The sequence below is a fragment of the Anopheles gambiae genome, chromosome 3, assembly GCF_943734735.2.
Source record: "Anopheles gambiae chromosome 3, idAnoGambNW_F1_1, whole genome shotgun sequence".
Lineage (NCBI taxonomy): Eukaryota > Metazoa > Arthropoda > Insecta > Diptera > Culicidae > Anopheles > Anopheles gambiae.
The window spans coordinates 95,245,569-95,271,175 of record NC_064602.1 but is presented as its reverse complement, the minus strand read 5'-3'; the positions used below and the strand labels follow the sequence as shown (position 1 = coordinate 95,271,175).

The window sequence follows — 25,607 nt, the reverse complement described above, 5'->3', positions numbered from 1 at the left end:
ATTGGGATCGCTAGTAGTAGAATGATAAGGGAGCGTTGCTTATTGGCTACTTGGTCGTGATCGGTGTACGCAGATTTCAAAGTAAGCCAGGGTCGCTAGGCATACGCTGACACAAATTAGCAATACCACCCATACACACACACAGCAGCAGTTGGTACAGCAGTACACCTACCTATCGTGTGCGTGTGTAAACAAACAAAATTCGAGTTGTTTACACTTAGGGCGTGATTGTTCGCTTAATTAGAACATAGCCATGATGCTTCAGCAAGAATGAAACAATCAAAAAAGCAATTAAAAAACCCCCAAATACCCTGAGATGCTGGTAATATTAAAAAGTAGCATAGAATAAACAAAATGACAACAATTTGTCTCTAGTAAAACAGTCGCCAGGTCATCCGAGTCGGCTGTGGCCGCGTACACGCTGCACACACAGCCACACCGTCCGCACAGGCCGCACCGTTCGGCTACTACGATCGGGTCGCGTTCGGGTGCTGTGGGCCCATGGGGGCAACACGCAACACACACTGAAATTCCAAACAAACCGCGTGTGCAAGCCCCATATGTGTGGGGGCTGCCGCACCGGGAAGATGATTGTTAGCACAAGCACGAGCCGAGAGATGTAAACAGATGAAGATGGGATGGGCGAGATTAGCATGCCAGCGAGCATTCCTCCGTCGGGAAAATACCTGCAGCACTGTGTGTGTGTGTACCTGGTTGGAGGAGGAAGCGGACCGCCGCAGCGAGTTGCGCAGGAACCCAAGGTATGGCAGGATGCTGCCGTACGAGTGGTTCCGTGTCAGGCCCGGTGCAACAGCCGCATGGCTAGGGCCCGGCGTTGATTGCGTTAGTGGGGACAGCTCCGACAGCTCTCGGTTTCGCAGAAATGGACGACGGTCCATCTTGTCTTGCTGGCGTTCTGGCAGCCTCACAAACACAGAGTAACAAAACAGCAATAAAATGTCGTCAAGTAGTACAGCTCCTTCGAACAGGGTTTTCGGCAAGGAACGTTGTCAAGTTCGGATTTTACACTTTAAAACACTATTTACTATACACGCACAACTAAATACTAAATAAACAAAAAAAAGACCGATCGCTTGTCTGCCCGTTGATCGTGTAGGATCGAGTCATGCTGCACAAACCCGACCCGGCGGACCACTGGACGGAGACTGATGCAGCTTCTTATCAGTGCTACGGCCGCATCCGCGACGCGCTGTGTCTCTCAAACTCAACCCGTGGGCAACGTTTAATAGCGGACTTGGTGGTGAGAGGGGGAGGGAAGGGGGGATTAATAACGCGCTGTGAGACACCGCCAACACCAAGACAAGCGGGCGGCAGCGATCATAGTGCACGGGTACGGAGCCTGGACACACGAGCCTGTCACACGGAGCAGATGACGATGGCGCCGTCATTCGGCACCCAGAGTGTGGGGGAGAGGAAGTGAGATTAGCGACAAAGTAGTGTGCTGCAATGGTTCGCTGCTGTTTGACCCGTGCAAGAGGCACTTCCTACGATGGTGGTGAGTATTTTGGGCTAACACACCAATACTACCGCCGAGGCTTGGTTAACCCTTTGCTGATAAGACGAGAGGCGCTGCCGGGTTTCAGCGATCAGGAAAATAGGTATAAATATAGCATGATTAGGCGATGGAATGCTTAGTACATGCAGAACAAAAATAACCAAATTATTGTGAAGATTGTTTTTGTGCCAATCGAACATTTAAACATAAGCAAGCTCAATTTTTGTTGTTGATTTTTGTTCGTACATTAGTAACTAAAAAAATCATTGCGCACAGTAAATAAAGTATGATTTACAATTTAACAACAAGTGCAATTAAACCCATTTTAATGCCCTCGTTTGTTAGCTTCCTTGATGCGTGACGTTGAGAACTACGAGGAATAGCTTACTTCCATTGAGTTTCGTTACGTTCATGTATAATGTTCGGGTGTTTCTTTGCCATCATCAACAACAAAAAAGGCAGTATTATTGTTGATCACGTGGTTCAAATAAGCCTTCCATAGCGTCCTAACGCAATGCAGCTAGAATGCAGGCAAGAGCACGTGCTTCGATCGTTACGATGACGACGAAGAAGCAAAAAGCGGTGCCTCTCACACCTGTATTTTACACCGGCTGTAATCGTTACACAAACAGAAGCCATCGAACCAATGTCAATGTCAGTAGAGACGTTTGTTTTTAATTCCTCGTTGGTCCGTTTAATTCCTTCGTTGGTAGTTGGTCTAATTGTTAGAACCTTTTAATCATCCTTCTTCGTTGATTACATATAACTAAGCAGATACTGTTTTAAGCATATTAGCACAAAACTAACACTCATCTATACTTTGTATAAGTCCCCTTTAATGCTGGCTTAACAACAGCAAACCTCCCGCACGAAACCCTTCCACCAATCATCACACCTTATAAATTAACTCATTTACCCAAACACTTAACATGATGAATTGTGGCGAATTGGTGCCGAAAGGAGAAACAATAAGCTAAAATTAATCCACAACAGCGCATTCCAACGGCACAGCAAACAGGGACTCGAACACGCGCGGAGCGGCACGGGAAATCAACAACAATCACATCATCCATCCGCGCGTCTGGCGAACGTTTAAATCACGCTTAACGTATGATGATGCTGTTGCGTACAGGACAGCGAGGGGGAAGAGGGTTGCACATAGAGTTGGGAAGGCAAAGGATGTACCGCGCATCATTTATGAACGAAAACAAACTCCTCAAACATGTGTGTGTGTGTGTTTGTCGTACCAGTTTGCCGGCTGCAGGACACACTTTAATGAGCATCGCGTTTAATGACTGTAATGTCATGGCTGCAGTGCCCCCCTTTTCCTCTCATCATCCTAATGTGTGCTCAGAAAAGCAAGAATGTCGTCACTCTGTACGCTCAAAAAACTAATAAACAGCGAGCCGGCATTTCCGAACATTGCTAATTAAATATTGCCCAAACCGTTCCTCGCTCTCCGATTTTCTCCGACCATCCGACATCGAGGATGAATTCGCCCATGCTGCCTGGCTGGCTCCTCTATGCACGTACCGCGACACACCAAAGTGTGCCCCCACGAAGAATCAATGAAATCAGTCACGCTCGAGAAGATCGTCACTATTAATAGAAGCAAAACGGGGAAAGGAAGCAGACCCGAAATCATGAATATCTGTGTCCACCCAACGGGGCAAATGGTTGACAGCTTGTTGGGGCCTACTTTGCTCATTCATAACTTATTCAATCGGTTTTAGATGAAAAAGAGAAATGCTCTCTACCACCATATCATTAAACCATCTTTAATCGGAGCCACCTTCTCACACGGCGAACGAAAGGTCAAGTGCAAACGTGTGGTGTCGCTCGCCTACTATGAGGGCAACCTTTTGTTTCATCTGCAGGGGAGGGATGAGACAAAAACTGGAATCTGACCGGAATCATCAGCTGCTGGTTCGGTTGGTCGCGTCATCAGCAACATTGTCGCCACGCAACGACCCGTTATCTGCGGCGTGCGTAACCTTCGCGCAAACAACCCATGGACGGGTGTGTGTGTCTGTACGTGTGTATTATTCTTGCGTCAAAACTGTACCCGCCGTAGCGGTTTTGTGTGTCCCGTTCTTGTCGTCACGTACATGATGATGGTTTTGGGGATGAAGGGAAAATGAGCGTGTTTGTCGCGAACAAATGATCACAAATGCTTCATCATTTGCGCTACTGTGGTAGAAAAGAAAATGGTCATGGTGAGGAAGATGTTTTGCTGGCCGACTCACCTGTTTCCCGATGCGGATGGGTCTTCAAAATTGGAATCTTCTGTATAAACAAACAACAAGCTGTGTATGTGTGGTTGTGAAGGGGAGGGATGTATGTCTTATCTGAAAAAAATACTGCTGCTGCTGCTGCTGGTGACCCTGTCAAACACAAGCAGCCAAAGGGTCCAGCCGCAGTCCCTTTGTTTGCTCTGGAGCTCGCTATATCCGCTGATAGTTGAAACACTTTCTTTCCCACATGGACGATGATTACGTTCTTCGGACCGTGATGACACTCACTTGCAAACTTGACGTCCTTGTTGGAAATGCAATTGCCTTGCTTTCCTTCCACCACTGCACTCGCCCAAGGTTACGGGAACATTTGGCCAGCAAATTTTCATCCAACACACACACACACACACTCACTCACACCCGTTTGTACGACACTTTTTCGCCTTAAGCTTCAGCGTTTGCGTTCTAATATAGATCAAACAGTAACTAAAACGGAGCACTTTCTTTCCGGATGTCACCCCCGGGCGGCGTACGGGTGTTTACGGCACTACACAACAAGCACACAGCCAACTAGATCTCTTCGCTGCCCCGTGATGCATCACAAATCTTGCACAACGCACACATACACACACACGCACCCGCACCTAATCCGGAAAGGATATAACAACACCACACTGCTTGTGCTGAGGGCTGATGGCTTTGCTCCCTTTTAGCTGCTAGGGCCGCACACTGCAAACGCACACAGCACTACTGGCTGTTGCGTCCAGCTTCGCTTTTATCGCGACGTTGTTCTTGCCTGTGGCACGGCAACATAGACGAATGCGATGGGAAGCGAGCACCGGCGGGGGAGAGCGCGTGAGTGGGGAAGAACAATATGCACACCATGTGTCCCGCACACAGTGTTCCGCGCCCGCTAGATGCGCTTAGAGCATGTGGAGTATTGACTCTTTTGGAACGGAATATCCACAGCGACACTTTTTTGGCGAAGAAAAACGCAACGAAAACAGCGTGCAAAACGGGGCTAAAGACGCACCACCACCACACGAGTTGAAGCAGCAGCAGCACATGAGCGTGTGTGGTGAAGCGACGTCAGAATGTGTGCTCTGGTGTGTGCGTGTGTGCGTGTGTGCGTGTGTTTGTTGTGTTATTTTCGTCAACGCAACCGATCGTTCCCCCGTTGCACAACAGCGTGCGCCGGGAGACGATGGTAGGACATTTGCAGTGACATTTCGTGCAATGACTTCTGTTGAAATTTTGTATTTGTTGTTTAAAGCAACTACAAATTACATTACTAATTTCGGTTCTTGCGTATGAACGATTTATGAGTTAATATTTGGGTCAATTTCCGAATTTTTCACGATTTTTCAAAATTTGTAATAAATTTGAATAATGTTCCAAAATCGTTAAGGTAATTATTTTTGGAGCAATTAATCGCTGACAAAATTCTCGAATAGAACTCTGTCTCCCAATCATGCCAGTGATATAAATTCTAGATAGATTTCGGATCAATTTTACCCATCGTTCACAAACGGCATAATATTCTGTTCCGTCCAATGATGTATCGTACAATAGCATATTATATTTATTAATGATCATACTGTTTAATAGTACGCTTTTTTCGATTTTACTGAACGGTACGTACACGATTACCTTACTTGAGGAATAGGTTTAGTTACTCTACTTCGAAATAGAACCGGAATTGATGGTATTCTAACGGCACACAAGCTGTACGACTACTGCCCGATGACGATGATGATTGCAGAAGTTGCCTCAAAATGTCACTTTGCAACTGCAATTGTCTGCTATGAACCGGATCTTCCCATACACCATTGAACGAAAGCCTCCTTTTCTCGCCGGGAAACAACACGTGTGCACATTCAGGAGCTCGCTCCAAATGATGCACACACACGCACGCACACACACACACACACACTGTAACCGTATCCTTTTGCTAGCTGCGTTGCCCGAGGAACAGGATCTTGCGTTGGTCGGGTCTATAAAATGTTAAAGCAAATGTTGCGCGGAGGCTGTGTGCGCGGCGTGTATGGAATTTGCTGTCCTCCCCAACCACCCTCTCTTTTCACTCTCTTCCTTTCTTCCGTCGCTTGTTGCGTACCTCCCACCGCAGTAAAAGATCCCCGAACGTGTGACAGCGCTCCCCGGTACGAAAGCAGCGGTCACACCAGCGCAAGGGTCGAATGTTGACGGCGGTTTGCTTACATACGCCACCGAAACACACCACGCCGAACGACGAGGATGTTGGGGTTGCCTTCTACGGATTACTCGATGACGGTGGTATCTTCACGTACAAGTATTTCAACAATTTCCTCCTCTACATTATCTGGATCAGCCTCCAGCGTATCTGTGTCGACGTCTGAAAGAGGAAAGCAATGAGAGAGAAATCCATCCATTAGACACTACTCTGCATAGAGGGAAAATGGCCCTCAAACGGTACGTACTGTTTCGCAACTGCATGCGACGCTTCTTCTGGTCCTCCCACTCCTTGACGCGCTTCGATCGGTACTCGGTGAACTGCTCGCGCAGCTTGGCACGCTTCTCGATCAGCTCCTTGGATGCGCGCGTCATACGCAAACGGTCCTTGCTCTCGAACTGCGAGTAGTACTTCTTGAGGTTCTTGAGAATCTCCTTCTGCTTGGCGTCCGACAGCAGGGTCGGTGGGCGCGGCCGCCACAGGAACAGCATGAAGTTCTTTAGATTGACGCGCTTCAGTATGCGCCCCTGGAATGACCACATGTAGTAGCCCTGGTCTTCCTTAGCCTGGGGAGAGGAAGGGAAAGTGAAATCAGCATACAAAGGTAAGTAAAGATCGGATATTGTGGGGTTCTTTCACACAAAATAATTATAATTATGTACAGAACAAGCATCGTCCCAGTGCGCAAACGAACGCATGACGCAGTTGGTAGAAGTACTACTTGCTCAATTACTTCGCTTTTGGAGGGTAAACTAAGGAAACGTTCGATGGGATTATTAGCAAGAACAGTTGCCTAATGGGCCCTCCGGTTTAAAAACAATTGAATTATTTGAATTTCATTTCCCTTGTCGCTCTATGACTCAGTTATTATCCAAAGCTGGTAGAGAATAACGCTTTAACCAATGTGCAGAACAAACATCGTACCTAATACGCAAATAAAAACGCATCAAGGAATGGTTAAAAACCCGGTTTGCTCAGCTAATATGATATTGGAGGGTAAACTAAGGAAACGTTCGATAGGATTGCATCAAGAACAGTTGCCTAATGGGCCCTCCGGTAGATATACACGTCAATGATTTCAACTTTGTCCTTGCCACACCAGCTTTCGAATTGAAAATAGATTCTTATTAAATATATGTGCAGACCAAGCATGGTACATCATGCGCAAGTACACGCATTGATGAATTACTTGCTCAACTAGCTCGCTTTTGGAGGGTAAACTAAGGAAACGTTCGATGGGATTATTTGCAAGAACAGTTGCCTAATGGGCCCTCCGGATGAAGTGCGCGATAATTAAGACAACTATGTCTTTGCCACAACAGTTTTTGAATAAGAAATGGTAATAAATACATGTGCAGAACAAGCATCGTGCATAATGCGCCAAACAAGCGCATTGACGAATGACTTACTCCACTAATTACGCTATTGGAGGCTAAACTAAGGAAACTATTGACGGAATAATTTTCAAAAATAGTTCCCTAATGGGTCCTCCGCATTTGGCAATTGAAAGAAATGGAAATCAAACCTACCTTTCCGGAAGTGCCCGTCACGACGTACCGACCGGTCGGGTCCCACTCCACCTCCGAGGCACGGTAGTGGTCGCCCGTCTTCATGATGCTGAAATCGTTCGTGTCGACAAACTCGAACGTGCCCATCTGCAGGTTGGCCAGCACGATAAACTGTCCCCGGGGCGACCAGAACAGGTGGCCGCACACCTTCTTCTCCAGCTTCTTCACCAGCACCGGCTCCTGGCCCTTGTTCGTCTCGTAGAAGCTCACGTTGGCGGACGACGGCTCGCCGTGGATGATGGAGAACTTCGAGCCGACCGGCTCCCAGGCGAACGCCAGGATCGTTTCCTTCACCTCGACCGAATCCACCGGTATGTCCTTCTCGCGCATGTGGAATATCTCAAAGTTGTAGAACATGCCGAGGAACTTCACGTCCGAGTCCTTCTTGTCCTTCTTCTCCTTCTTCGACTTGGAGAACCGGTCCACCTTCACGCACAGGTAGTCGCCCGACTTCTGCCAGTGGATCTTGCAGTCGGCCACGTTGAACAGGTTCTTCGTGCGCAGCTCCGTCTTCTTCGGGATCGCCATCAGCGTCACCTTCGCCGGCACGTCCACCTCCTCCGCGACCCAGTAGGCGATGATGTTGTCGGTCGGCGACCAGCTGAAGTTGCGGATGCCCTCCACCCGGATCGACTTCATGTCGAGCAGGAAGAAGGTGGTCGTGTCGTAGATCTGGATCTGGCTGTCGACCAGCCGGGCCACGTACCGGTCATCGTGCGACCAGCGCAGCATGGACGCGTTCGACATGCCGTCCGACACGAACGTACGCTTCTCCGCCCCGGTGCGAATGTCCCAGATGACGATCTTCTGGCCGTTCGGGCCGTACGTCACCAGGTACTGCTCGCAGGGCGAAATGTCCACGAACTGTGCGTTGCTGTGCGCGAACTTGTTCACCTTGACGAAGCTCGAGCCGCCCCACACGACGACACCCTGCTTGTGGAACGTCACGATGTACGTACCCTTCGGGGACCACTTGACGTACGTGTCAGTGAACCGCTCGCGCTTGAGCAGCTCCGTCGGTTCCGGCTGCGTGTTCTGGCAGAACTGTACCTGCACCGAGCCGGGCACCGTTTCCGACACCACGCAGAACTGGTCCTGGGCGTCCGCCTCCAGCAGGAAGTTGTACAGGTCGTTCTGCACCTTGTACGGTTGCGGCTGGGGCGGGGACCATTCCTTCGGGATGTCCGAGTACTTCTGGAAGTCGGCGAACCGGTTCACCAGCAGCGTGTAGTGCTTGTCCAGCCGGTAGTTGTTCAGCGACTTGACCGCCTCCTCCGCACTCTCCTGGTTCTTGTACTCGACGAACGCGTACCCCTTGGTGTTGTCCTCCTCGTCCTTCGGGTAGTGGACGTTCACGATCGTGCCGGCATTCTTGAAGATCTTCTCGATGATGCCCTTCAGCTTGGGGAAGCGGGCCGCACCGACGACCGGAATGTTGTCCACGACAATCACATTCTCTACGCCATCCGATTCGCACGGCTTTTGCCGCAGGAAGTCTCCCAGCAGTTCTGGAAAAAAAAGAAGTTGTCGAGTGCTTGGCTGTAGGACAATTTCTTCACCGGGCGGCTGAAGATGGAAGCTGCCTTCACACGTAGCCCACCAACACCAACACACCAATCGCCCCCCCCCCCCCCCACCCCCCTCACAGCATCAACGATGATGACGATGACAGTGCGCTGGCGGGTGCACCCACTTGCGGCAAGCACTTACCCTCGTCCGATACATCGTCCACGAATCCCTCCGGATCGTCAAAGTTGGGCTCCTCCTCAAAGTCCTGGTCTTCTCCCTTCTTTTTGGCCATCCTTGGCTGCCTCGGGTGCGTCTGCAGTAGCGAAAATTCGGAGCGATCGGGCAGGCAAAATTTCGCGACGTTTGACAGGAAGACCGGAAAGGAATGAAAAGAAAACGCCGCTATTCTGTTTCCGCACAGTTGGCAGCACACGGGCGGGCGAGCCCGCTTGACAGCTGCCAACCAGCGACAGCTGCGCAGCTGTCACACACGTCAAACACGGTTGCGAGGCAGCCCTGAACAGGGAAAAAACTTCATTCCCCCTTCCGAAAGGCGCTGGAAATTTCCTCTGGCAAACAGTTTGCGTGCGAAAAAAGAAAAACACATATTAAGCTGGACAGAACAGGCTTGCTTTTGTTGAATCGGCTTCCCGTGTGCTCCTGGATCCTCTTGACGTGACGTGCCTGCAGCAAGAATAGGGTGTTTTAATGGTGCATCTTACTGGAAGAGGATGGTGAGTGACGTTGTTGTTGTTTGGTCATTTTGCATCGGCAAAACTGGTGATGGTCGGTCCCCCCTCTCTGAGGGGGACTGGTTGGTGGGACCCGTGCCGTAACATTGAATTCACCTTTTGCTCGCTCTTTCTTCCCCCTGCAGGGTGCCAACATTTCCCAACTCGAGCGTGACATCGGGTCAGACCAGTTCCCTCCGAACGAGCATTACTTCGGACTGGTCAATGTGAGTATTTGTCCGCCCGTGCTCCCCTCTCCAGGGAGTGTCCACTGACTAGTTTCACATTCCATCACAACACACACACACACACTGACTCAAATCCGGTTCTCAATGCTGTTTCCAGTTCGGCAACACCTGCTACAGCAACTCGGTCCTGCAGGCGCTCTACTTCTGCCGCCCGTTCCGGGAGAAGGTGCTAGAGTACAAGGCGAAGAACCGGCGCACGAAGGAGACGCTCCTCTCCTGCCTGGCCGACCTGTTCTACAGTATCGCGACGCAGAAGAAGAAGGTCGGCTCGATAGCGCCGAAAAAGTTTATCGCCCGGCTGCGCAAGGAGAAGGAAGAGTTTGACAACTACATGCAGCAGGATGCGCACGAGTTCCTTAACTTTCTCATCAACCACATCAACGAAATTATACTCGCGGAACGCAACCAGGCAAAGGCAGGGGGTGGTAGCGGTGGTGGTGGTGGCAGTGCCGGCGGCAAAGGCAGCAGTGGCAACGGGATGGCGAACGGCACTGGCACAGCGGCGAACGGGCCGGACCTGAACGGTGGCCTCAACGGGGGCAATGGCGGCGGCAGCAACAGCGGCAACACCGAGCCGACCTGGGTGCACGAAATCTTCCAGGGCATACTGACGAGCGAGACGCGCTGCCTCAACTGCGAAACGGTCAGCAGCAAGGATGAGAACTTTTTCGACCTCCAGGTGGACGTGGACCAGAACACCAGCATCACGCACTGCTTGCGCTGCTTCAGCAACACCGAGACGCTGTGCAGCGATAACAAATTCAAATGTGATAACTGCTGCAGCTACCAGGAGGCGCAGAAGCGAATGCGCGTGAAGAAGCTGCCCATGATACTGGCCCTCCATCTGAAGCGGTTCAAGTACATGGAGCAGTACAACCGGCACATCAAGGTTTCGCACCGGGTCGTGTTCCCGCTCGAGCTGCGATTGTTCAATACGGTATGTGGGTTGGGGATGGGGAAAAACATTCCCAAATTAGGGATGGTATAATTTAAATCATTGTTTTATTTCCCCCCGCAGTCCGACGATGCGGTCAATCCGGACCGGCTGTACGATCTGATGGCGGTGGTCATACACTGCGGCTCGGGCCCCAACCGTGGCCATTACATTAGCATCGTCAAAAGTCACGGTTTCTGGCTGTTGTTTGACGACGATATGGTTGATGTAAGTCAGCGACAGGAAATTTCCCTTCCTTTACAATTTCTAATGAATCTTCCCTCTTTTCCATGTGCAGAAAATTGAAGCTTCCACCATCGAGGACTTTTACGGGTTGACATCGGACATACAAAAGTCTTCGGAAACGGGTTACATTCTGTTCTACCAGTCGCGGGATTGTGCGTAGAATAAGCCAGCCGTTTGCTGCTCACAGTTTGTGGCATGTTTCCTGGTACTCCTTGGTAACATGCCCCCTTGGTATTAGCATGCTGGATGGTTTACGCGAGCATGTGGAGCGCGAACGCTTTCACACTCAGCAGTTAGTGGTTATGTTAGTGAATTTAATTTTGTTTATTTATTTATTGTGTAGCAGATGTGTAATATATCATTATATTATGTAGTGTCGAGCACGGGCAAGCGAAGGCGAAAGAGAATGTACAAAGCTGTGGGGAAAGGTAGAGAAGGCGGAGCGTATCGAGGAGACAGTGCGCTTGCGGCTTCTCTTTGCGCATCGTCGGCCCGGGCTTCGGAGCGCTTAACGTTTCGCTCAGTTGTATGAATTTTAATGTGATTCTTATTGTTATTGCTTAACGGGAAAGGAGAGGAATTTAGCAAGTAGGACGCAAGAGCAAGCTCTATTCTTTCTGTGTAGCGAGGAGGCCCGTACAATACGAGCGTAGTAATCAAACCTATTCTTTTTGCGCTACAGGACAGCGCGGAACGATGGCTCAGCCATCGAAGGAATCGCTGGGTTTTGTTTTTCCGTAAACAATCAAGTTTAACTCGTTTCTGGGACCATGGTTGTCATGGTAACTGTGTGAAAACAAGGCCATCCTCAGCAGCTGTAGCGCCTGAACCGTGTTAAAAGAAGGATAAGCAGGACACTGGAGAGTGTAGGATCGATTTGGAATCGAGCAAAAATACATTACTACCAAACATGATACATTTTCTTTACACTAAGGCACCGTTAGATGAAGACGAAGACGAAGAATAGAAGGAGAAAGCTGCAGGAAGGGAAAACTCCACTTTGAACTAGAAACTCTGTGCAGAGAAGGTGAAGAAGGAATGATGCGCATCTTGCCTAGCGGACGAGGGGAGAAGAAACAGTTCCGCCAAGTGTGGAAAATGCCAATAATGATAGGAACACTTCTAATAAAATGGTAACAAGTACCAACCAACTGTTCAAATAATGTACTTGACCTTATCTTTCGTACAAAGGATGCGAACAACTGTTAAAACTCAAATGAAAGGTACGAGATTATCCTTTCTCTTCGCACCACCAACGAACACTTTCTCACAATAAGGATCAAAAACAAATAACCGATGGTCGAGAGGGGTTCAGGTTTTCATCACGTACTTTGTATTATGGATGTAATTCATAAAAATTATTTTGTTTTTACTTCTGCTGCTGCAGCTATCGAACCGCAGCAAACCAGTACAACACAAAGGACCGTGAACTGCACAATATATACACACTGCACGGGACACGGCACACTCCAACCTCACCCAGTCGTGCGCCACCACCGCTCGCTTAGGCCACGAATTCGTACGGGATCGGGGCGAGGAAGATGGGCTTCGGCGGGTTCTTGATGACCTGAGCCTGGCGCGGCTGTTTCGGCTTGCGCTTCAGCGACACCTTGAAGCCGGGCAGCTTCTTGCCTCGCAGCGCCATGCGCTTCTCCACGTTCTCCTTGACGCGGCGCAGGAAGTCCTCGCGGCAGCGGGACGGCTGCACATGCTCGACGCGGACGTTGATGCGCTTGGGTAGGATCTTGCCGCGGACGCGCTTGTTCACGATCACGCCGAGCGCGTGCTTCGAGACGTTGTACACACGGCCAGTCTTGCCGTGGTACGCCTTGTAGGGCATACCCTTGTGCACGGCACCGTGTCCCTGTGGTGCGAGGAGAGCGAGAGAGAGAGAGAGCAAAAAAGGTAAGACAATTGAATACAACGGTTTAAAGCGGGACTCGCATGAACGTACCTTGATGTCAACATAGTCGCCGGACTTGTAGATCTTCATGTAGGTGGACAGCGGGATGGTTCCATGCTTGCGGAAGCCACGGGAGAACATGTCCCGAGTACCACGGCGATAACCCTTCGAGTTCGTCATCTTGACTGTCGGCTGGCTTTACGGAGGTAGTGAAATTACTGAAAGAGAACACAAGCGTACGGAAAGGTCAGTTGAAATGCTGATCAACCACCACATCACCCCCAAACTGTATCGTTTCACCCGCCGGCTTCGTTCGTGGCAGACGATGCTGCAGACGATGTGGTTGAAGGGCCTCCCTGCACACATGAACACATTTGTTGTCGAAGCGCTTGTGAGTCGCCACGAACCGCTTCCCTCGAAACATCGCCAATCGTCCGACACCGCGGGGACAATCGATACTGTTACGAAAGGAGGCCCTTTCGCCCATCGTTTTACATCGTTGCGAACGAGCCAAGCATGGTACTTTGTGTAAAATAATCGAATTTAATCACCAACTTTCTGCCCGATACGTACTGTCAACTTCACGGATGCCGAGGAAAAGATCTGTGGTTCGCGCTGTCAACGACGGGTGGCAGCACGCACATCCGGCTGTCAGTGCTGCAGGGCTGCTTCGTGCTCTGCCAAGTTGCCTGTTCGTGCGCCGCTCGATAAGTGCGGAAGTGTCGATTATAAACAGACATTTTGTTCGACGTTTGACAGCTCAAAGCAGTACAAAAGAGAAATTGTCGTAAAGAAGATAAACAAACAAAAGTGCTGCTTTTTTCATCGAAATGGATCGTTTGGAAGTAAGTTATTTGTGTTAAATCCATTTGCAAACAGTCCTTTATCCATTGCTTATTCATTTCCATCGTTTAGCCCTCCTCGCAGGACGACCGCAGGCTTTGGCTTGGGAATCTGGACAGTCGAATCACCGAGTAAGTAGAGCTCCAACCCTTTGTCGCCTTCATGGCGGACGCTAACCACATATAATGGAACAAACCCCCGGTTAACCGTTCACTTTTTGCTTTTGCTTCCGGTTCGTTTCCACCAATCGGTATCAATTACTGAAAATCGTGCAAAAATACGGCAAAATCGAAAAGTTCGACATGCTGTTCCATCGCTCCGGGCCGCTAGCGGGCTATCCGAGGGGGTACGCCTTCGTTACGTATGAGAACGTAAGTCGAACACGCCACACATTCTACGCGACATGGTACGCAACTAACGGGCGTTTGTTATGTTTGTTTGCAGCACCGAGACTCGGAATCCGCACTGCACCGGCTGGATGGGAAGCTGGTCGGGGAGAAAACGATCGTCGTCCGGTGGGCGAAACACGTCAACCGTGAGGAAAATGATCGATCGAAGCCTAAAATCGAGATACCCTGTCTGGCGGGCGGGTCGAAGGGTGGCTCCAACGGTCCGCTAAGCCAGCAGACCAAAATTCAAGCCCTGGAAGCGAAGCTGAAAATGTTGGAAAGCCGGTCGGACGATCTGGTGATCAACAGATCGACTACCGCGGAGCGGCCCATCATCGAGCGGTACCAGTACAACATCCACCAACCGCAGCGGATGGATCCGAAGACGAAGCGACCGCTCCACGAGGGTGGCAGCAGGGGCCGCGGCGGTCGTGGCGGTAACCGGAGCGCACCGTACAGACACACCAACCGCCATAAATAGTCGCGTGCGCGGACTGGACGATCTCACCACCTCCCATCGGCGAATACTCATAACTTTACAACATGTATTGCTAGCTTTAAACCTATCGGACCGACCGACAAGAACAAAGATTCATGAATATAGAAGCTAAAAAACTAAACAAATTTATTTATCCTTCTTTTGCGTCCGACCTTCTCGTGCGCGGGATTATTCCTTCATTTGGTACTTAAACTTGCCTCGCATGTGCTTTGGGACGGGTACAACACCCGGGCACGGCAACTGGCCGGGAACTTCGCAAATGCAGTGCTTCATGCAGCCGATACCAAAGTTGGCCGGATTGTCCTGCTTTTCGGCCAGCTTCGCTTCCGCCTTCAACGTTTCGCTGTGGAAAGGGAAGGAAAGTTTGTTAAAAGCATGAACCAATAGGCTGACCGCTAACCTCCATACTCACTCAGATTTTCCCACTACGGTGGTCAGGTGTTGTAGAATCTCCTGCCGGTTTTTACTGTCAATATCAATCAGCATCTGTTTGCCGTTTTCTGCAACGAAGGAAAGCGAGAGTGTTGCATGAAGTTCTATGGAAATGGTAGGCTCACAGTTCGATCTCAAACTCTTACCAAAATAGCAGCGAATAAAGGGAGACGGGGTCATGTTTTTGAACGTTACCACTTGCACCTTCGGGTTCTTGTACTGTATTTGGGGAATGTTCCAAAACACGAAATCTCTGCAATGGGATAGGCTTTTATTAGGAACGGATCTTGAGGGAAGTAAGCAAAGCACTTACCTGGCTCCTTCATGGTGCTCTCCGTACGTGTTGTAATTCACGCTGAATATTTTTACCTTATCCTTCAGCATCAGCTGGCCGGCATTCAGGTACTGCAAGGTTCTCCGAATCGGAGCCTTTCCTTTCATGAAGGGCATCTTGGCAGCGAGGTAGAAGGTTCACTTTCACTGTTTAAATAAATGTTAAAGACAGCAATAGCCAACAAGACACAGATAAATGTGTTTTTGTTGAGCAGCAATTGCCGACTTTGCGTAAGATTGTGCCTCGAGGGGGGGACTATTTGTTGTGGAAAAATAGGCAATGTGCCACTGACGTTTCTTGTACAGAGAGAAGCAATGTTTGTTATTTATTGAATATAAAGCGGATTTCATAGAATGTTTGTATAATTTACGATGAAAAAGCAACACATTTAATTCATAATTTTTCTCAATGAAAAAAAGTAACAAAAATGATAATCGCTTTACGATAGAACATTTGTCATCCACGCTACCGCTTGCGTGCAGTACGCCACCAAGGAAAGCTGTCAGCAGCGTCAAAACGGCTTGCCAACGGAAAAAGAAAACAAAGAAAACCCGGCCATTAAACGTCAAACGGAAAACTTGTTTTGTCATTGCGAAGAGCCACCGAATCCCAGAAACAAAAATCATTCGTTTCTGGCACTGTTTGTTGTGTTAAATCGTTCATTTTCCGCTACAGCACAAACCCCTCCGTGAAACGTGAAAAGATGCCGTCGGAACTGAGTACGACCAAGGTGATCGTGCACCCGCTGGTGCTGCTCAGCGTGGTGGACCACTTCAACCGGATGGGCAAGATCGGCAACCAGAAGCGCGTTGTCGGTGTACTGCTTGGCTGCTGGCGTGCGAAAGGTGTTTTGGATGTGTCGAACAGCTTCGCAGGTATGTAGCGCTGGTAAAACGCTCTATTCTACGGCGTCGCTTTGATGTTCCGCTTTCCCGCTTGCCCATTCACAGTGCCGTTCGATGAGGATGACAAAGACAAATCGGTCTGGTTCCTGGACCACGACTATCTGGAGAACATGTACGGGATGTTTAAGAAGGTGAATGCCCGCGAGCGTGTCGTTGGCTGGTACCACACGGGGCCGAAGCTCTGCCAGAACGATATCGCCATCAACGAGCTGATCCGGCGCTACTGTCCCAACTCGGTGCTGGTCATCATTGACGCGAAGCCGAAAGACCTGGGCCTCCCGACGGAGGCGTACATTGCGGTGGAAGAGGTGCACGACGATGGTTCGCCCACGTCGAAAACGTTCGAGCACGTGCCGAGCGAAATCGGTGCCGAGGAGGCGGAAGAGGTCGGCGTGGAGCATCTGCTGCGCGACATCAAGGACACGACGGTGGGCAGCCTGTCGCAGAAGATCACGAACCAGCTGCTGGGGCTGAAGGGGCTGAATGCACAGCTGCGCGACATCAAGCACTATCTGCTGAAGGTGGGCAATGGGCAGCTGCCGATCAACCACCAGATCGTGTACCAGCTGCAGGACATATTGAACCTGCTGCCGGACATTGCGCAGGAAAACTTTACCGACACGCTGTACGTGAAAACGAACGATCAGATGCTGGTGGTGTATCTGGCCTCGCTGGTCCGATCCATCATCGCGCTGCACAATCTGATCAACAACAAGCTGACGAACCGGGACGCGGAGGAGGGCAAGAAGGGCGACGATGCGAAGGACAAGAAGGCTCAGGAGGGCAAGGATGCCGGTGCGGATAAGGATAAGGCGAAGAAGGAGAGCGAGAAGGATGGCAAGAAGGAGGACACGAAAGCGGAGAAGGGAAAGGATGAGAAGAAAAAATAATGCACTTCCCTCGAGTGGCTATTAGGGAATGTATTTTTTTTTCTGTGTAAGGAACGCATAACACCTTTTTCGGTAACAAAATAAATTTAAAATTAATTCAATGTTGTGAGTCCTAGTGCGTGCATTGGTAGCATTCGGAGTCGTCCAGAGTTATCCGGAGTGGAGAGGAGTGGTCCAGAATCATCCGGAGTCGTTTAAAGTCATGCGAAGTCGTCATTAGTCTCTCCGAATCGTTCTGAGTTGTCCGGAGTCGGAGTCATCCGAATGACTTCGATTCCGAACGACTCCGGCCGACTCCCAGGCGGAATAAGTGGTTCGGCTTTTGCTGGAGTCGGAATCGGACTAACAAAAGTCGGAGTCAGATAGGAGTCGTGGGTGCGCTTCAGAGAGCACACCACTAGTTCGGAAGCCGTTGAGTGTTGTACAGGGTACAAACGTGAAAAAAACCGTCATAATTACTTAAAAAACCGTCGGCTCGTAATCGTTGCGTTTTCCCCTCGCTGGCGAAGGTTTTTTCAGTAATTGTGACGATTTTCGACGTTTCGAGCGAGGGCTTTTGAATGGTGGCCGCCAAAAAGCTCGCCTTGCCCTTGCCCTTGCCCGGGCAGAGTGACCAGAAATACCGATTTACATATGCCGATGTATATTCTGGTGAAATGGAGCTTTCGTTTCACACATTAGCACGCTACCCCCCTGCTTAACACTTTTTTTCAAACGAATTTCGAGTTTAAACCTACCGAAAACTACAGATAAAATTTTGGTGCTCCTCCCGAAATCTGCCAAAATAATCTGGCCACACTGCATGCTCGGACAAAAGCAGAGCGATTCGCCAACTGACAGTTCAGGCCGAACTCACGGCAGGCATTGTGAGTCACATTCTAAAGAAATTGCACCATCGCACGGTAACCTAAATTTCGTTAATTTCTCGTACAATTGGCTCCCGCACGGGCAGGGTGCCTGTGAAACATATCCCGTAAGTATTCGCCCGTATTCGACACCAGGAATCCAGAACTTTCCATGCAATTGTACGGCGGTGTGTGAGTGTGTGTGTGTCCTAGTGTCGCAGGTGGACAGCCAGAGCACAACAACCGGGCAATTGTTCGCATTTCCTTGGTCCGTTGCGCGTCAGGCCAGTAGGCTGATAATAGCTTTCCCTTTTCCCTTTGTAGGGTGGAACGTTTGCGGCGTAAAGGTGGCATGAATCCGCCCCACAATTCATCCCTTTTTGCAGTTGGATAAGGAAACGGAGCAAGAAATCCCCCCAACTTCGCAGTGAGCATTGAAAGTGAGGTTAAGGCGAAGTGCGTAGTGCCGTCAGTCGCGCGTGGTGTTTACAATTTGTGTCGTGCGGTGAGAACTGCCCTCACGCGGTGCTGGTGATATGGTAGTTTGTGGACGGTGGTCAACAGTGCCGTAGTCGGTTAGAGCACACACTCGCACGCTCCCCACAGGACACACATACACGCGCGCATACACATCCGCGATGGCTTCGCCGTTGGATCAGGCGGAGATACTGAGCGGCACCGATCTGTCACGCATCTTTCAGCTATGGGACGAGAAACATTCCATACCCGGGTACGATCCGGAACCGATCGTGACCCGGCTGGCCGAACTGTTCGAGACGGAAATGGAAGCGTACCGGATGAAGGATCCGGACCCGTTCGACGAGCGGCACCCATCGCGCACCGATCCGAACTGCGAGCTGGGCCGGATGCTGAAGCTGCTCTTCCGGAAGGATCACTTCATCACGCGGCTGGTGAACGACTATCTGCGTGACAACTTCTTCACCCGCCAGAATGTGCAGCAAAGCTCGCACGCGCTAAATGTGGCCGCCTGCCGGCTGATACTGGTCATCATGCCCGGGCTGGACACGTCGGCCGTCTTCCAGGTGGAGTACGACCATCTGATCAAGCGGCTGTACAGCTGGGCGGAATCGAGTCCCGAGCCGCTGCAAAGCTACGCTACCGGGCTGCTGGGAGCAGCTATGGAGGAGCAGGAGATAGCGGTGAGCTTTCGGGAGCAGAACATCCGGCTACTGCCGGTGATGCTGAACCGGTTGCATCGGCTGCAGCAGGCCCATCTTCAAACCACCCCCAAAACCACCCCATCGTCGAGGGCAAACTCGCCGAGGGCTCTGAACTCGCCTTCGCCAATGCTGAGCGCTGTCACACTATCGTCCCCCGCGGAAAAGACACAACCGGAGGGGGGTGACGAGGAGGGGATGAGCGAGCTGGTGGAAAAAGTGGAAGAGGCAGAACCGTCAACATCAACGTTCGATACCGCCGACGCATCGGCGGACAGTGCAGAACCGGAAAATGCAGCAGATCCTAGCAGCAACGAAAATCGCATGGAGATCGAGGAGGGCGAACAGAACTCACAAGCGTCCCGGGCGGCGGGCGGTTCGCGCGCCATCATGATCCCGTACTTTCCGGTGACGGCGGCCACCAGCCAGATGCTGATCCTGAACTATCTCACACCGATGGGCGAGTACCAGGAGTTCCTGCCGCACGTGTTCGAGCACAACGCAATGCAGCTGATCTTTCGCTATATCGAGCATCTCGACCCGAAGGACACCTGTCTCGCGTTCGAGGCGCTCAAGTATCTCGCCTCGCTGCTGTGCCACAAGAAGTTTTCGCTCGAGTTTATTGCGAACGGTGGGCTGGAGCGGTTGCTGAAAATCCCGCGGCCGAGTCTGGCCGCGACCGGCGTGTCGATTGCGTTCTACTATCTCGCCTACTGCGAGGACGCGATGGAGCGCATTTGTCAGATGCCGCGCGACATCATCACGGAGATGGTGTCGTACGCGCTCTGGCTGCTCGGCTGCCCGCACGATTCGGGCCGTTGCCATGCGACGATGTTCTTTGGGCTGAGCTGCCAGTTCAAGATCATCCTGGACGAGTTTGACAAGCAGGACGGCATACGGCGGCTGTACAACGTGATTGCGGTGCTGCCGCTGCTGGTCGTGTCCGACGACTACCAGATGAACGAGGACGAGGAGGCGGCAGAGCGGCAGGTCATCCGGCACGTCTGCATCGCGCTGAAGAAGTACTTCGAGAACCACCTGTACTACAAGTACATCCAGGTGACGCGCCAGCAGGAGCCGTCCGGTACGCTGACGCAGCCCGTGTTCAAGGCGGTCAAAAACCCACCGGAGGTGATCAGTCAGCAGATTACCACGCTACAGGAACTGCTCCCGATGAAGGCTCACTGGGCGCCGGTGGACGAGCTGCTGAAGCTGGGCGGTGTGCAGCTGTTGCTGCGCATCATACTTCTAACGTTCGATTGGAGTTACAGTGGACGGTAAGCGAGTTGCGGGTTTAGCGAACAAATTGGTTCTAACAGATTTCTATTTTGTGCTTTTATTTCAGTGGTGATACGGTACGCTATGCGCTGGATGCGCTGAGCGTCTGCACCGTCATATCGCGCGTCCACAGCGTGTTTGTCGAGCCGGTGCGGCATCACGATGGCATATCGACAGGCATCAGCATCGTGCTGAGTGCCGTGGAAGGCGATGTGGCCGATGCGGAGGTACAGAAGTCGGCCCTCGCCCTGCTGGTGCATCTGGTATGCGCACCGATCCATCGTCCGAGCGGCTCGCTGGCACGGTACGGTTCGGCGAAGAAGCGTATGCCGAACAAAAGCTCCGAAGAGCTGATCCAGAAGGTGTGGGAGAGCGTGCGCTCGAACAACGGCATTCTGGTGCTGCTGGCGCTGATGCGCATCAAGGTGCCGATCACGGACGCGGACTGCATACGAGGGATGGCGTGCCGTGCGTTGGCTGGGCTGGCGCGGTCGGAAACGGTGCGGCAGATCGTCGGCAAGCTGCCACTGTTCGTGCATGGCGAGTTGCAGAGTAAGTGGACACTATTTTTATTGCTCACTGGGAGTGGTAGATTAATTTCACCATTTTTCTGTTGCTCGTCTTTTGCAGGTTTGATGCGCGATCCGATACTACAGGAGAAGCGGGTAGAGCACGTGCAGTTCCAAAAGTACGCACTCGAGCTGATGGAGCGCGTATCCGGCAAGGTGGACACGTTCGGCAATCAGGTAGACACGTCCCTGTCCGACATCCACAAGGCGAATGTGGTCGCCCAAACGCGTATCCAGTTCAACGAGCAGCAGCTGTATCAGCTGATCTACCAGCACCTGATCGCGAGCGGGCTGAAGGAGACGGCCAGCACGCTGGTGAAAGAGTCCGGGCTGAGTGCGAGCCTGTTCCAGCAGTTGCCGAACCCACCAGCGTCTGCCTTATCGCGCTCGGCCGCCTCCCTTCACTCGCCGTTCGTCTTCCGGTCGCCCAACACCAACATTATGCAGCGGTCGCGCATCCGCAGCCGCACGGTCGATGCGTCCTTTAACGCGTCCACGGCGCAGGCTAATCTGCAGGCGGCGCTGGCCGCTGTAAGCAACGAAAGCAACGGCAACGGTACTCCTAACCTGCCGGGCGGTGCCAATGGGCATGGCGGTGTTGCTGCCACGCCGGAACCGATGAACGAAGGCAACGGCAGCCCCACGATCGATCCGGCGGAACCACTCGCACCGATTAAGCTGATCAAAAAGCACACCGGCTCGTCGACCGGCGGCAGCCAGAACGGGCATCATCCGGCGGCTAACCGGGTCGCCGCGACGCCGGTCGATATGAACCGTTCGACGACGTCCACCACCTCCCAGCGCTCGCTGCAGAAGCAGATCTCGGCGACGGATGCGACCAACTTCCTGCTGCTGGCGACAGCCAGCTCCAAAACGCTACCAAGCGAGCTTTCCACAACCGCGAACAACAACATAACGCTGCACTCGATCATCACCGAGTATTTGACGAATCAGCACGCGCTCTGCAAGCACCCGATGTCCACCTGCCCTCCGTTCGATCTGTTCAAGCCCCACAAGTGTCCGGATCCGCGGCCGAACCGGGTGTCCGGGTGTGGAAACAACTTTGCCGCCCGGTTTTACCGGCGCCAGGCTGGGTTCGCGTCGCGCCGGTTCGACCGTCGGCTGGTGCATTCGAACTTTTCCGCCTCGCGGGTACTTCGTACGCCCGAGATGGACTATTGCTTTACCTCCTGTGATTTTACGGTAAGTGTTGAGCTGCTGGTTGCCGGACTAAAGCTAACAAACCTTATCGTTTCTTTCGACAGCCGTGTGGAACAAGGCTCGTTATCGGATCGCAAGCGGGTGAGGTGAAAATTTTCAACCTCAACGACAGCAACGAGGAGCACAGCTACACCTGCCACGAGACGGCCGTAACCTCGACGAAGGTGAGCAAGGACGGCCGGTTGCTGCTCACGACCGCCGTCTGGCGGTACCCAATATCGGCGCTGTGGAACTTGGAAGATAATCAAATATCGGAGAAGCTGGTCTGGGACGAGGAAGATTACGTAGAGTTTGCCAACATTACGCCGGATAGGGTCCTGGCGACGACCAATCAGGTACGAGCAACGATAGTGTGTGAGAGAGAATTCGTGTTGATCGGGTTTACGAATGACTGAATTGTTTTCTTTCCCTGTCGTTTGCAGATTGCCACGATCTACGATATCAACACGGGTCAGAAGGTGATGAAGTTTGAACCGGCCATTGCCAATCAATATACGAAAAACCGTGCCACGTTCTGTCCATCGGACGAGCTCATCCTGTCCGACGGTGTCCTGTGGGATGTGACGTCCGGCAAGGAGATCCACAAGTTCGACAAGCTGAACCAAAACATCTCCGGCGTGTTTCACCCGAACGGGCTGGAGATTGTGGAAAACACCGAGGTGTGGGACCTGCGCACGTTCCATCTGCTGCGCACGGTACCGTCGCTGGACCAGACGCACGTCAAGTTTTCCCCCCAGAACGTCATGTACGGGCTGACGCTGGACAAGGAGGATGCGGAGATGGCGGAGATCGCTGCGTATCAGACGAGCTTCAAGGTGCTGGACAGTTACGACTATTCGAGCATTGCCACGATCGATGTGAAGCGCAGCATTTCCGATCTGGCGGTCAACCGATACGGTAGCCAGATTGCGGTGGTCGAGAACCAGGGCGGGTACAACTCGCTCCAGGAATCGGTGGTGCGCATCTACAGCGTGGGTCGGAAGAAAAACATCGGCGACGATCAGGACGAGGAGGAGGAGGACATGGAAAACTCGGAGGAGAACACGATGTCGGAGACGGAATCCGTCGGTAAGTACAGCAGGTCGAGTTGCATTGCGCGAATGATGCAGGGTTTCTCACTTCACCGAAACATCCAGTTGGTGCGCTTTCTTGAGCTTCGAGGTACATGTGTGATATGAAGGACTCGAGAAAACGGTACAACTGTCGTAGAATGAAGTAAGAGCAATCCTGTATCCATATATATGCTGTGTTATCACGCAAGGAAAGTCGAAAGCCCAGTCGGGTGTCCCTTTGCTATCTTTCCATTCCATTTTGCGTTGGGTATAGAGCAGAAATTTTATTTTTAATATTTTATCGACATTGATGATTCAAACATGGGATCTGAAGCTTTCGAACTTTCCTTGAGATCTGCAAGCATAGATATGAGAATAGACTAAGCGAAATGAGTTAAACAAATCCCACCTCAACCATCCCACCCCACTCAATTCCAGTCTTCGGGGATATTAGAGACGATAATAATGACAGCAATGATGATGATGATGATGGTGATGATGATGAAGATGATGATGATGATGACCTTTCGCAAACAGGTTCCTCTGCATCAAACAGCGAGGAGGACGGAGAGGATGACGACGACGACAACGATGATGACGACGAGGATGATGATGACGGCGACGGTGATAACAACAATGATGAGGGAGACGATGACGGTGGCGGTGATGATTCGGATGATTCGTCCTGGACGACGGCATCGGATGTGGAAGATTATCTGTTTAGCTACCGTTGAGCATAATTAAGCAGCACAGCCGCTCAGCCGCTTGGGTGAGCACCACCGGCCAGACAACAGAGGGTGTTTGTAGTTAGGGTCCCAGAACAGCTCTGTGCGTTTGTATGTACTGTGTGCGAACGTGTGTACGTGTGTGTGTCGAATGTCCTTGCTTCGTACAAACGGAAACTAGCTAAGAGTTAGACATACAGCGACAGAGAAAGAGCGAATTAGTGAGCGATATTTGACCACATCATGCTGCAAAACTGTACGGTAGATCTAGATGGGTAATGTTAATGAACATAAGCGTAAGTTTCATCTCATTTACGCGCCTTAGCAAATAATGTGTATTATCTTGGCAGGGAATAGATCGAGAGAGAAAAAAAATGGCGAACCGCTGTAGTTTCGGCGGTGAACGCACTTGCTTTCGAGACAGTGAACGCACTTCGTTTTGTTTTGGTTTTGCCCTTCGAATGTACAGTTAGTTTAAGTTTGAAGAGTGTGAAGTGTAGTAGTGGCGAATGCTATGAACGATTGGTGAAAAGTTAGAGCAAAGCTTCCCATCCCCTCCTTAATGTGCGCTCAGATGCTATGCCAGATGCTATTCCTAATTCTAACTCTAGTGATTGCGACTGGGAACGATCAATTAGGTAGCGTGCTTCTGGTTCCAGCTAAACTATCGGTCCGAATGTGCATTATTTATTTGTTTAAATTTGTGACCACTTGCAACGGAAACCATCCCTAACCCCCTCCCATCCGTCTTTTGCTGCATGGAATCCGTGTATCGTAATTGTATACCGTTTAGCCAGTCAGACCGTTTCAGTAGTTTCATTTGAACGGATTACTATACACCCACTCTCGTCACCAATAGCTGATATTTATAATAAAAAAAAACGATGTGTGAAGCTCTGTTTTCACCTAATCGTATTCGCGAACACAATTCGCTGTGTCCATTTCGTCAGTGACTAGTGATTCCCCATTACATGCAATTTGCCACCGAGAGAGGAACACGGTGCGTTGAAAAGTAGAGTTTTGTAACGGCAAATTGGGGGTAGCACCCGTGATAAATGGACGAAGTAGAATAACTCATCCGAAAACATTTACCACCACATGTCTGCAATTACTATCTTCTTCATGTTTTTACATGGCAGCTGACTGCACTCGCTGCAATTGCACGCTGTCCGACGAGATTCCAGCGCGGAGCATGCTTTAGTTATGCTACTCGCACGCAGATGGCGTTATACCGAGAAGGCGCTGCGCCTAAAAGTATGCAAGCTGTTTGACGAATTTTGGAAAAAAGACGATCAGTCCAACAACAAATGATCTTAAAAAAGCGTGCAATCGTTTTACGATGAATT

At 51.0% G+C, this 25,607-nt stretch overlaps 8 protein-coding genes across 17 annotated transcripts in view; 4 read left to right on the top strand and 4 right to left on the bottom strand.

The window, feature by feature from the left end:
- Window positions 1-4,851, bottom strand: part of LOC1280536 (kinase D-interacting substrate of 220 kDa) — a 31,221-nt gene extending 26,370 nt beyond the window's left edge. For 2 of the 3 annotated variants that reach the window (XM_061655777.1, XM_061655778.1), the window contains exon 1: window positions 711-1,216. In XM_061655777.1, coding sequence (XP_061511761.1) covers window positions 711-899 — 189 coding nt within the window. In that variant the 5' untranslated portion in view covers window positions 900-1,216. Of the gene's footprint in view, window positions 1-710; window positions 1,217-3,762 lie in introns of those variants that run through there. The other variant, XM_061655783.1, reaches the window with a different exon arrangement.
- A 438-nt stretch (window positions 4,852-5,289) lies between these two features.
- LOC1280537 (eukaryotic translation initiation factor 3 subunit B) lies at window positions 5,290-10,254 on the bottom strand. 2 transcript variants are annotated; one of them, XM_320387.5, is made up of 4 exons: window positions 9,241-10,254; window positions 7,492-9,038; window positions 6,210-6,528; window positions 5,290-6,124 (listed from the first exon to the last, which is right to left on the bottom strand). In XM_320387.5, the coding sequence occupies exons 1-4, from the start codon at window positions 9,329-9,331 to the stop codon at window positions 6,030-6,032; spliced, it is 2,052 nt and encodes a 683-aa protein (XP_320387.4). In that variant the 5' UTR covers window positions 9,332-10,254; the 3' UTR covers window positions 5,290-6,029. The 2 variants fall into 2 exon arrangements, with proteins under 2 accessions (XP_320387.4, XP_061511748.1); XM_061655764.1 differs by having other exon boundaries at window positions 5,290-6,528; window positions 9,241-9,475.
- On the top strand, window positions 9,632-12,361 carry LOC1280538 (ubiquitin carboxyl-terminal hydrolase 46). The gene is made up of 5 exons (XM_061655765.1): window positions 9,632-9,773; window positions 9,917-9,997; window positions 10,116-10,955; window positions 11,037-11,180; window positions 11,251-12,361. The coding sequence occupies exons 1-5, from the start codon at window positions 9,771-9,773 to the stop codon at window positions 11,356-11,358; spliced, it is 1,176 nt and encodes a 391-aa protein (XP_061511749.1). The 5' UTR covers window positions 9,632-9,770; the 3' UTR covers window positions 11,359-12,361.
- A 147-nt stretch (window positions 12,362-12,508) lies between these two features.
- LOC1280539 (large ribosomal subunit protein eL21) lies at window positions 12,509-13,809 on the bottom strand. Of its 6 annotated transcripts, none has more exons than XM_320389.5 (3): window positions 13,675-13,809; window positions 13,153-13,319; window positions 12,509-13,062 (listed from the first exon to the last, which is right to left on the bottom strand). In XM_320389.5, the coding sequence occupies exons 2-3, from the start codon at window positions 13,279-13,281 to the stop codon at window positions 12,703-12,705; spliced, it is 489 nt and encodes a 162-aa protein (XP_320389.2). In that variant the 5' UTR covers window positions 13,282-13,319; window positions 13,675-13,809; the 3' UTR covers window positions 12,509-12,702. The 6 variants fall into 6 exon arrangements, with proteins under 6 accessions (XP_320389.2, XP_061511752.1, XP_061511753.1 ...); XM_061655768.1 differs by having other exon boundaries at window positions 13,653-13,704; XM_061655769.1 differs by having other exon boundaries at window positions 13,657-13,697.
- Window positions 13,810-13,835: 26 nt separating this feature from the next.
- On the top strand, window positions 13,836-14,957 carry LOC1267750 (probable RNA-binding protein 18). The gene is made up of 4 exons (XM_061655766.1): window positions 13,836-13,946; window positions 14,017-14,078; window positions 14,198-14,315; window positions 14,389-14,957. Exons 1-4 carry the CDS (start codon window positions 13,932-13,934, stop codon window positions 14,812-14,814), a joined length of 621 nt encoding a protein of 206 aa, XP_061511750.1. The 5' UTR covers window positions 13,836-13,931; the 3' UTR covers window positions 14,815-14,957.
- LOC1280541 (small ribosomal subunit protein mS25) lies at window positions 14,935-15,896 on the bottom strand. The gene is made up of 4 exons (XM_320391.4): window positions 15,578-15,896; window positions 15,411-15,517; window positions 15,245-15,332; window positions 14,935-15,175 (listed from the first exon to the last, which is right to left on the bottom strand). Exons 1-4 carry the CDS (start codon window positions 15,712-15,714, stop codon window positions 15,001-15,003), a joined length of 507 nt encoding a protein of 168 aa, XP_320391.3. The 5' UTR covers window positions 15,715-15,896; the 3' UTR covers window positions 14,935-15,000.
- A 236-nt stretch (window positions 15,897-16,132) lies between these two features.
- LOC1280542 (26S proteasome non-ATPase regulatory subunit 7) lies at window positions 16,133-17,494 on the top strand. Its single transcript, XM_320392.5, has 2 exons — window positions 16,133-16,473; window positions 16,549-17,494. The coding sequence occupies exons 1-2, from the start codon at window positions 16,302-16,304 to the stop codon at window positions 17,391-17,393; spliced, it is 1,017 nt and encodes a 338-aa protein (XP_320392.5). The 5' UTR covers window positions 16,133-16,301; the 3' UTR covers window positions 17,394-17,494.
- A 701-nt stretch (window positions 17,495-18,195) lies between these two features.
- Window positions 18,196-25,189, top strand: LOC1280543 (protein mahjong). 2 transcript variants are annotated; one of them, XM_061655763.1, is made up of 7 exons: window positions 18,196-18,366; window positions 18,563-20,693; window positions 20,762-21,246; window positions 21,325-22,466; window positions 22,529-22,819; window positions 22,907-23,552; window positions 24,074-25,189. In XM_061655763.1, exons 2-7 carry the CDS (start codon window positions 18,877-18,879, stop codon window positions 24,268-24,270), a joined length of 4,578 nt encoding a protein of 1,525 aa, XP_061511747.1. In that variant the 5' UTR covers window positions 18,196-18,366; window positions 18,563-18,876; the 3' UTR covers window positions 24,271-25,189. The 2 variants fall into 2 exon arrangements, with proteins under 2 accessions (XP_061511747.1, XP_061511746.1); XM_061655762.1 differs by having other exon boundaries at window positions 23,975-25,189.
- Window positions 25,190-25,607: the final 418 nt, after the last annotated feature.

Bases quoted from the DNA above. Each gene is read 5' to 3' on its own strand.
- LOC1280543 (XM_061655762.1), top strand. From the start codon at position 18,877: ATGGCTTCGCCGTTGGATCAGGCGGAGATACTGAGCGGCACCGATCTG. The intron at 21,247-21,324 runs GTAAGTGGACAC...CGTCTTTTGCAG, and splicing joins CGTGCATGGCGAGTTGCAGA to GTTTGATGCGCGATCCGATA. The intron at 23,553-23,974 runs GTAAGTACAGCA...ACTCAATTCCAG, and splicing joins GTCGGAGACGGAATCCGTCG to TCTTCGGGGATATTAGAGAC.
- LOC1267750 (XM_061655766.1), top strand. The intron at 14,079-14,197 runs AGTAGAGCTCCA...CACCAATCGGTA, and splicing joins GACAGTCGAATCACCGAGTA to TCAATTACTGAAAATCGTGC. The intron at 14,316-14,388 runs GTAAGTCGAACA...GTTTGTTTGCAG, and splicing joins CCTTCGTTACGTATGAGAAC to CACCGAGACTCGGAATCCGC.
- LOC1280539 (XM_061655772.1), bottom strand. From the start codon at position 13,281: ATGACGAACTCGAAGGGTTATCGCCGTGGTACTCGGGACATGTTCTCC.
- LOC1280542 (XM_320392.5), top strand. From the start codon at position 16,302: ATGCCGTCGGAACTGAGTACGACCAAGGTGATCGTGCACCCGCTGGTG. The intron at 16,474-16,548 runs GTATGTAGCGCT...GCCCATTCACAG, and splicing joins TGTGTCGAACAGCTTCGCAG to TGCCGTTCGATGAGGATGAC.
- LOC1280541 (XM_320391.4), bottom strand. From the start codon at position 15,714: ATGCCCTTCATGAAAGGAAAGGCTCCGATTCGGAGAACCTTGCAGTAC. The intron at 15,518-15,577 runs GTAAGTGCTTTG...ATCCCATTGCAG, and splicing joins GAGCACCATGAAGGAGCCAG to AGATTTCGTGTTTTGGAACA. The intron at 15,333-15,410 runs GTAAGAGTTTGA...CCTTCGTTGCAG, and splicing joins CTTTATTCGCTGCTATTTTG to AAAACGGCAAACAGATGCTG.
- LOC1280538 (XM_061655765.1), top strand. The intron at 9,998-10,115 runs GTGAGTATTTGT...TGCTGTTTCCAG, and splicing joins ATTACTTCGGACTGGTCAAT to TTCGGCAACACCTGCTACAG. The intron at 10,956-11,036 runs GTATGTGGGTTG...TTCCCCCCGCAG, and splicing joins AGCTGCGATTGTTCAATACG to TCCGACGATGCGGTCAATCC.
- LOC1280537 (XM_061655764.1), bottom strand. From the start codon at position 9,331: ATGGCCAAAAAGAAGGGAGAAGACCAGGACTTTGAGGAGGAGCCCAAC. The intron at 9,039-9,240 runs GTAAGTGCTTGC...TTTTTTTTCCAG, and splicing joins GGACGATGTATCGGACGAGG to AACTGCTGGGAGACTTCCTG. The intron at 6,529-7,491 runs GTAGGTTTGATT...TCCTCTCCCCAG, and splicing joins TGACGGGCACTTCCGGAAAG to GCTAAGGAAGACCAGGGCTA.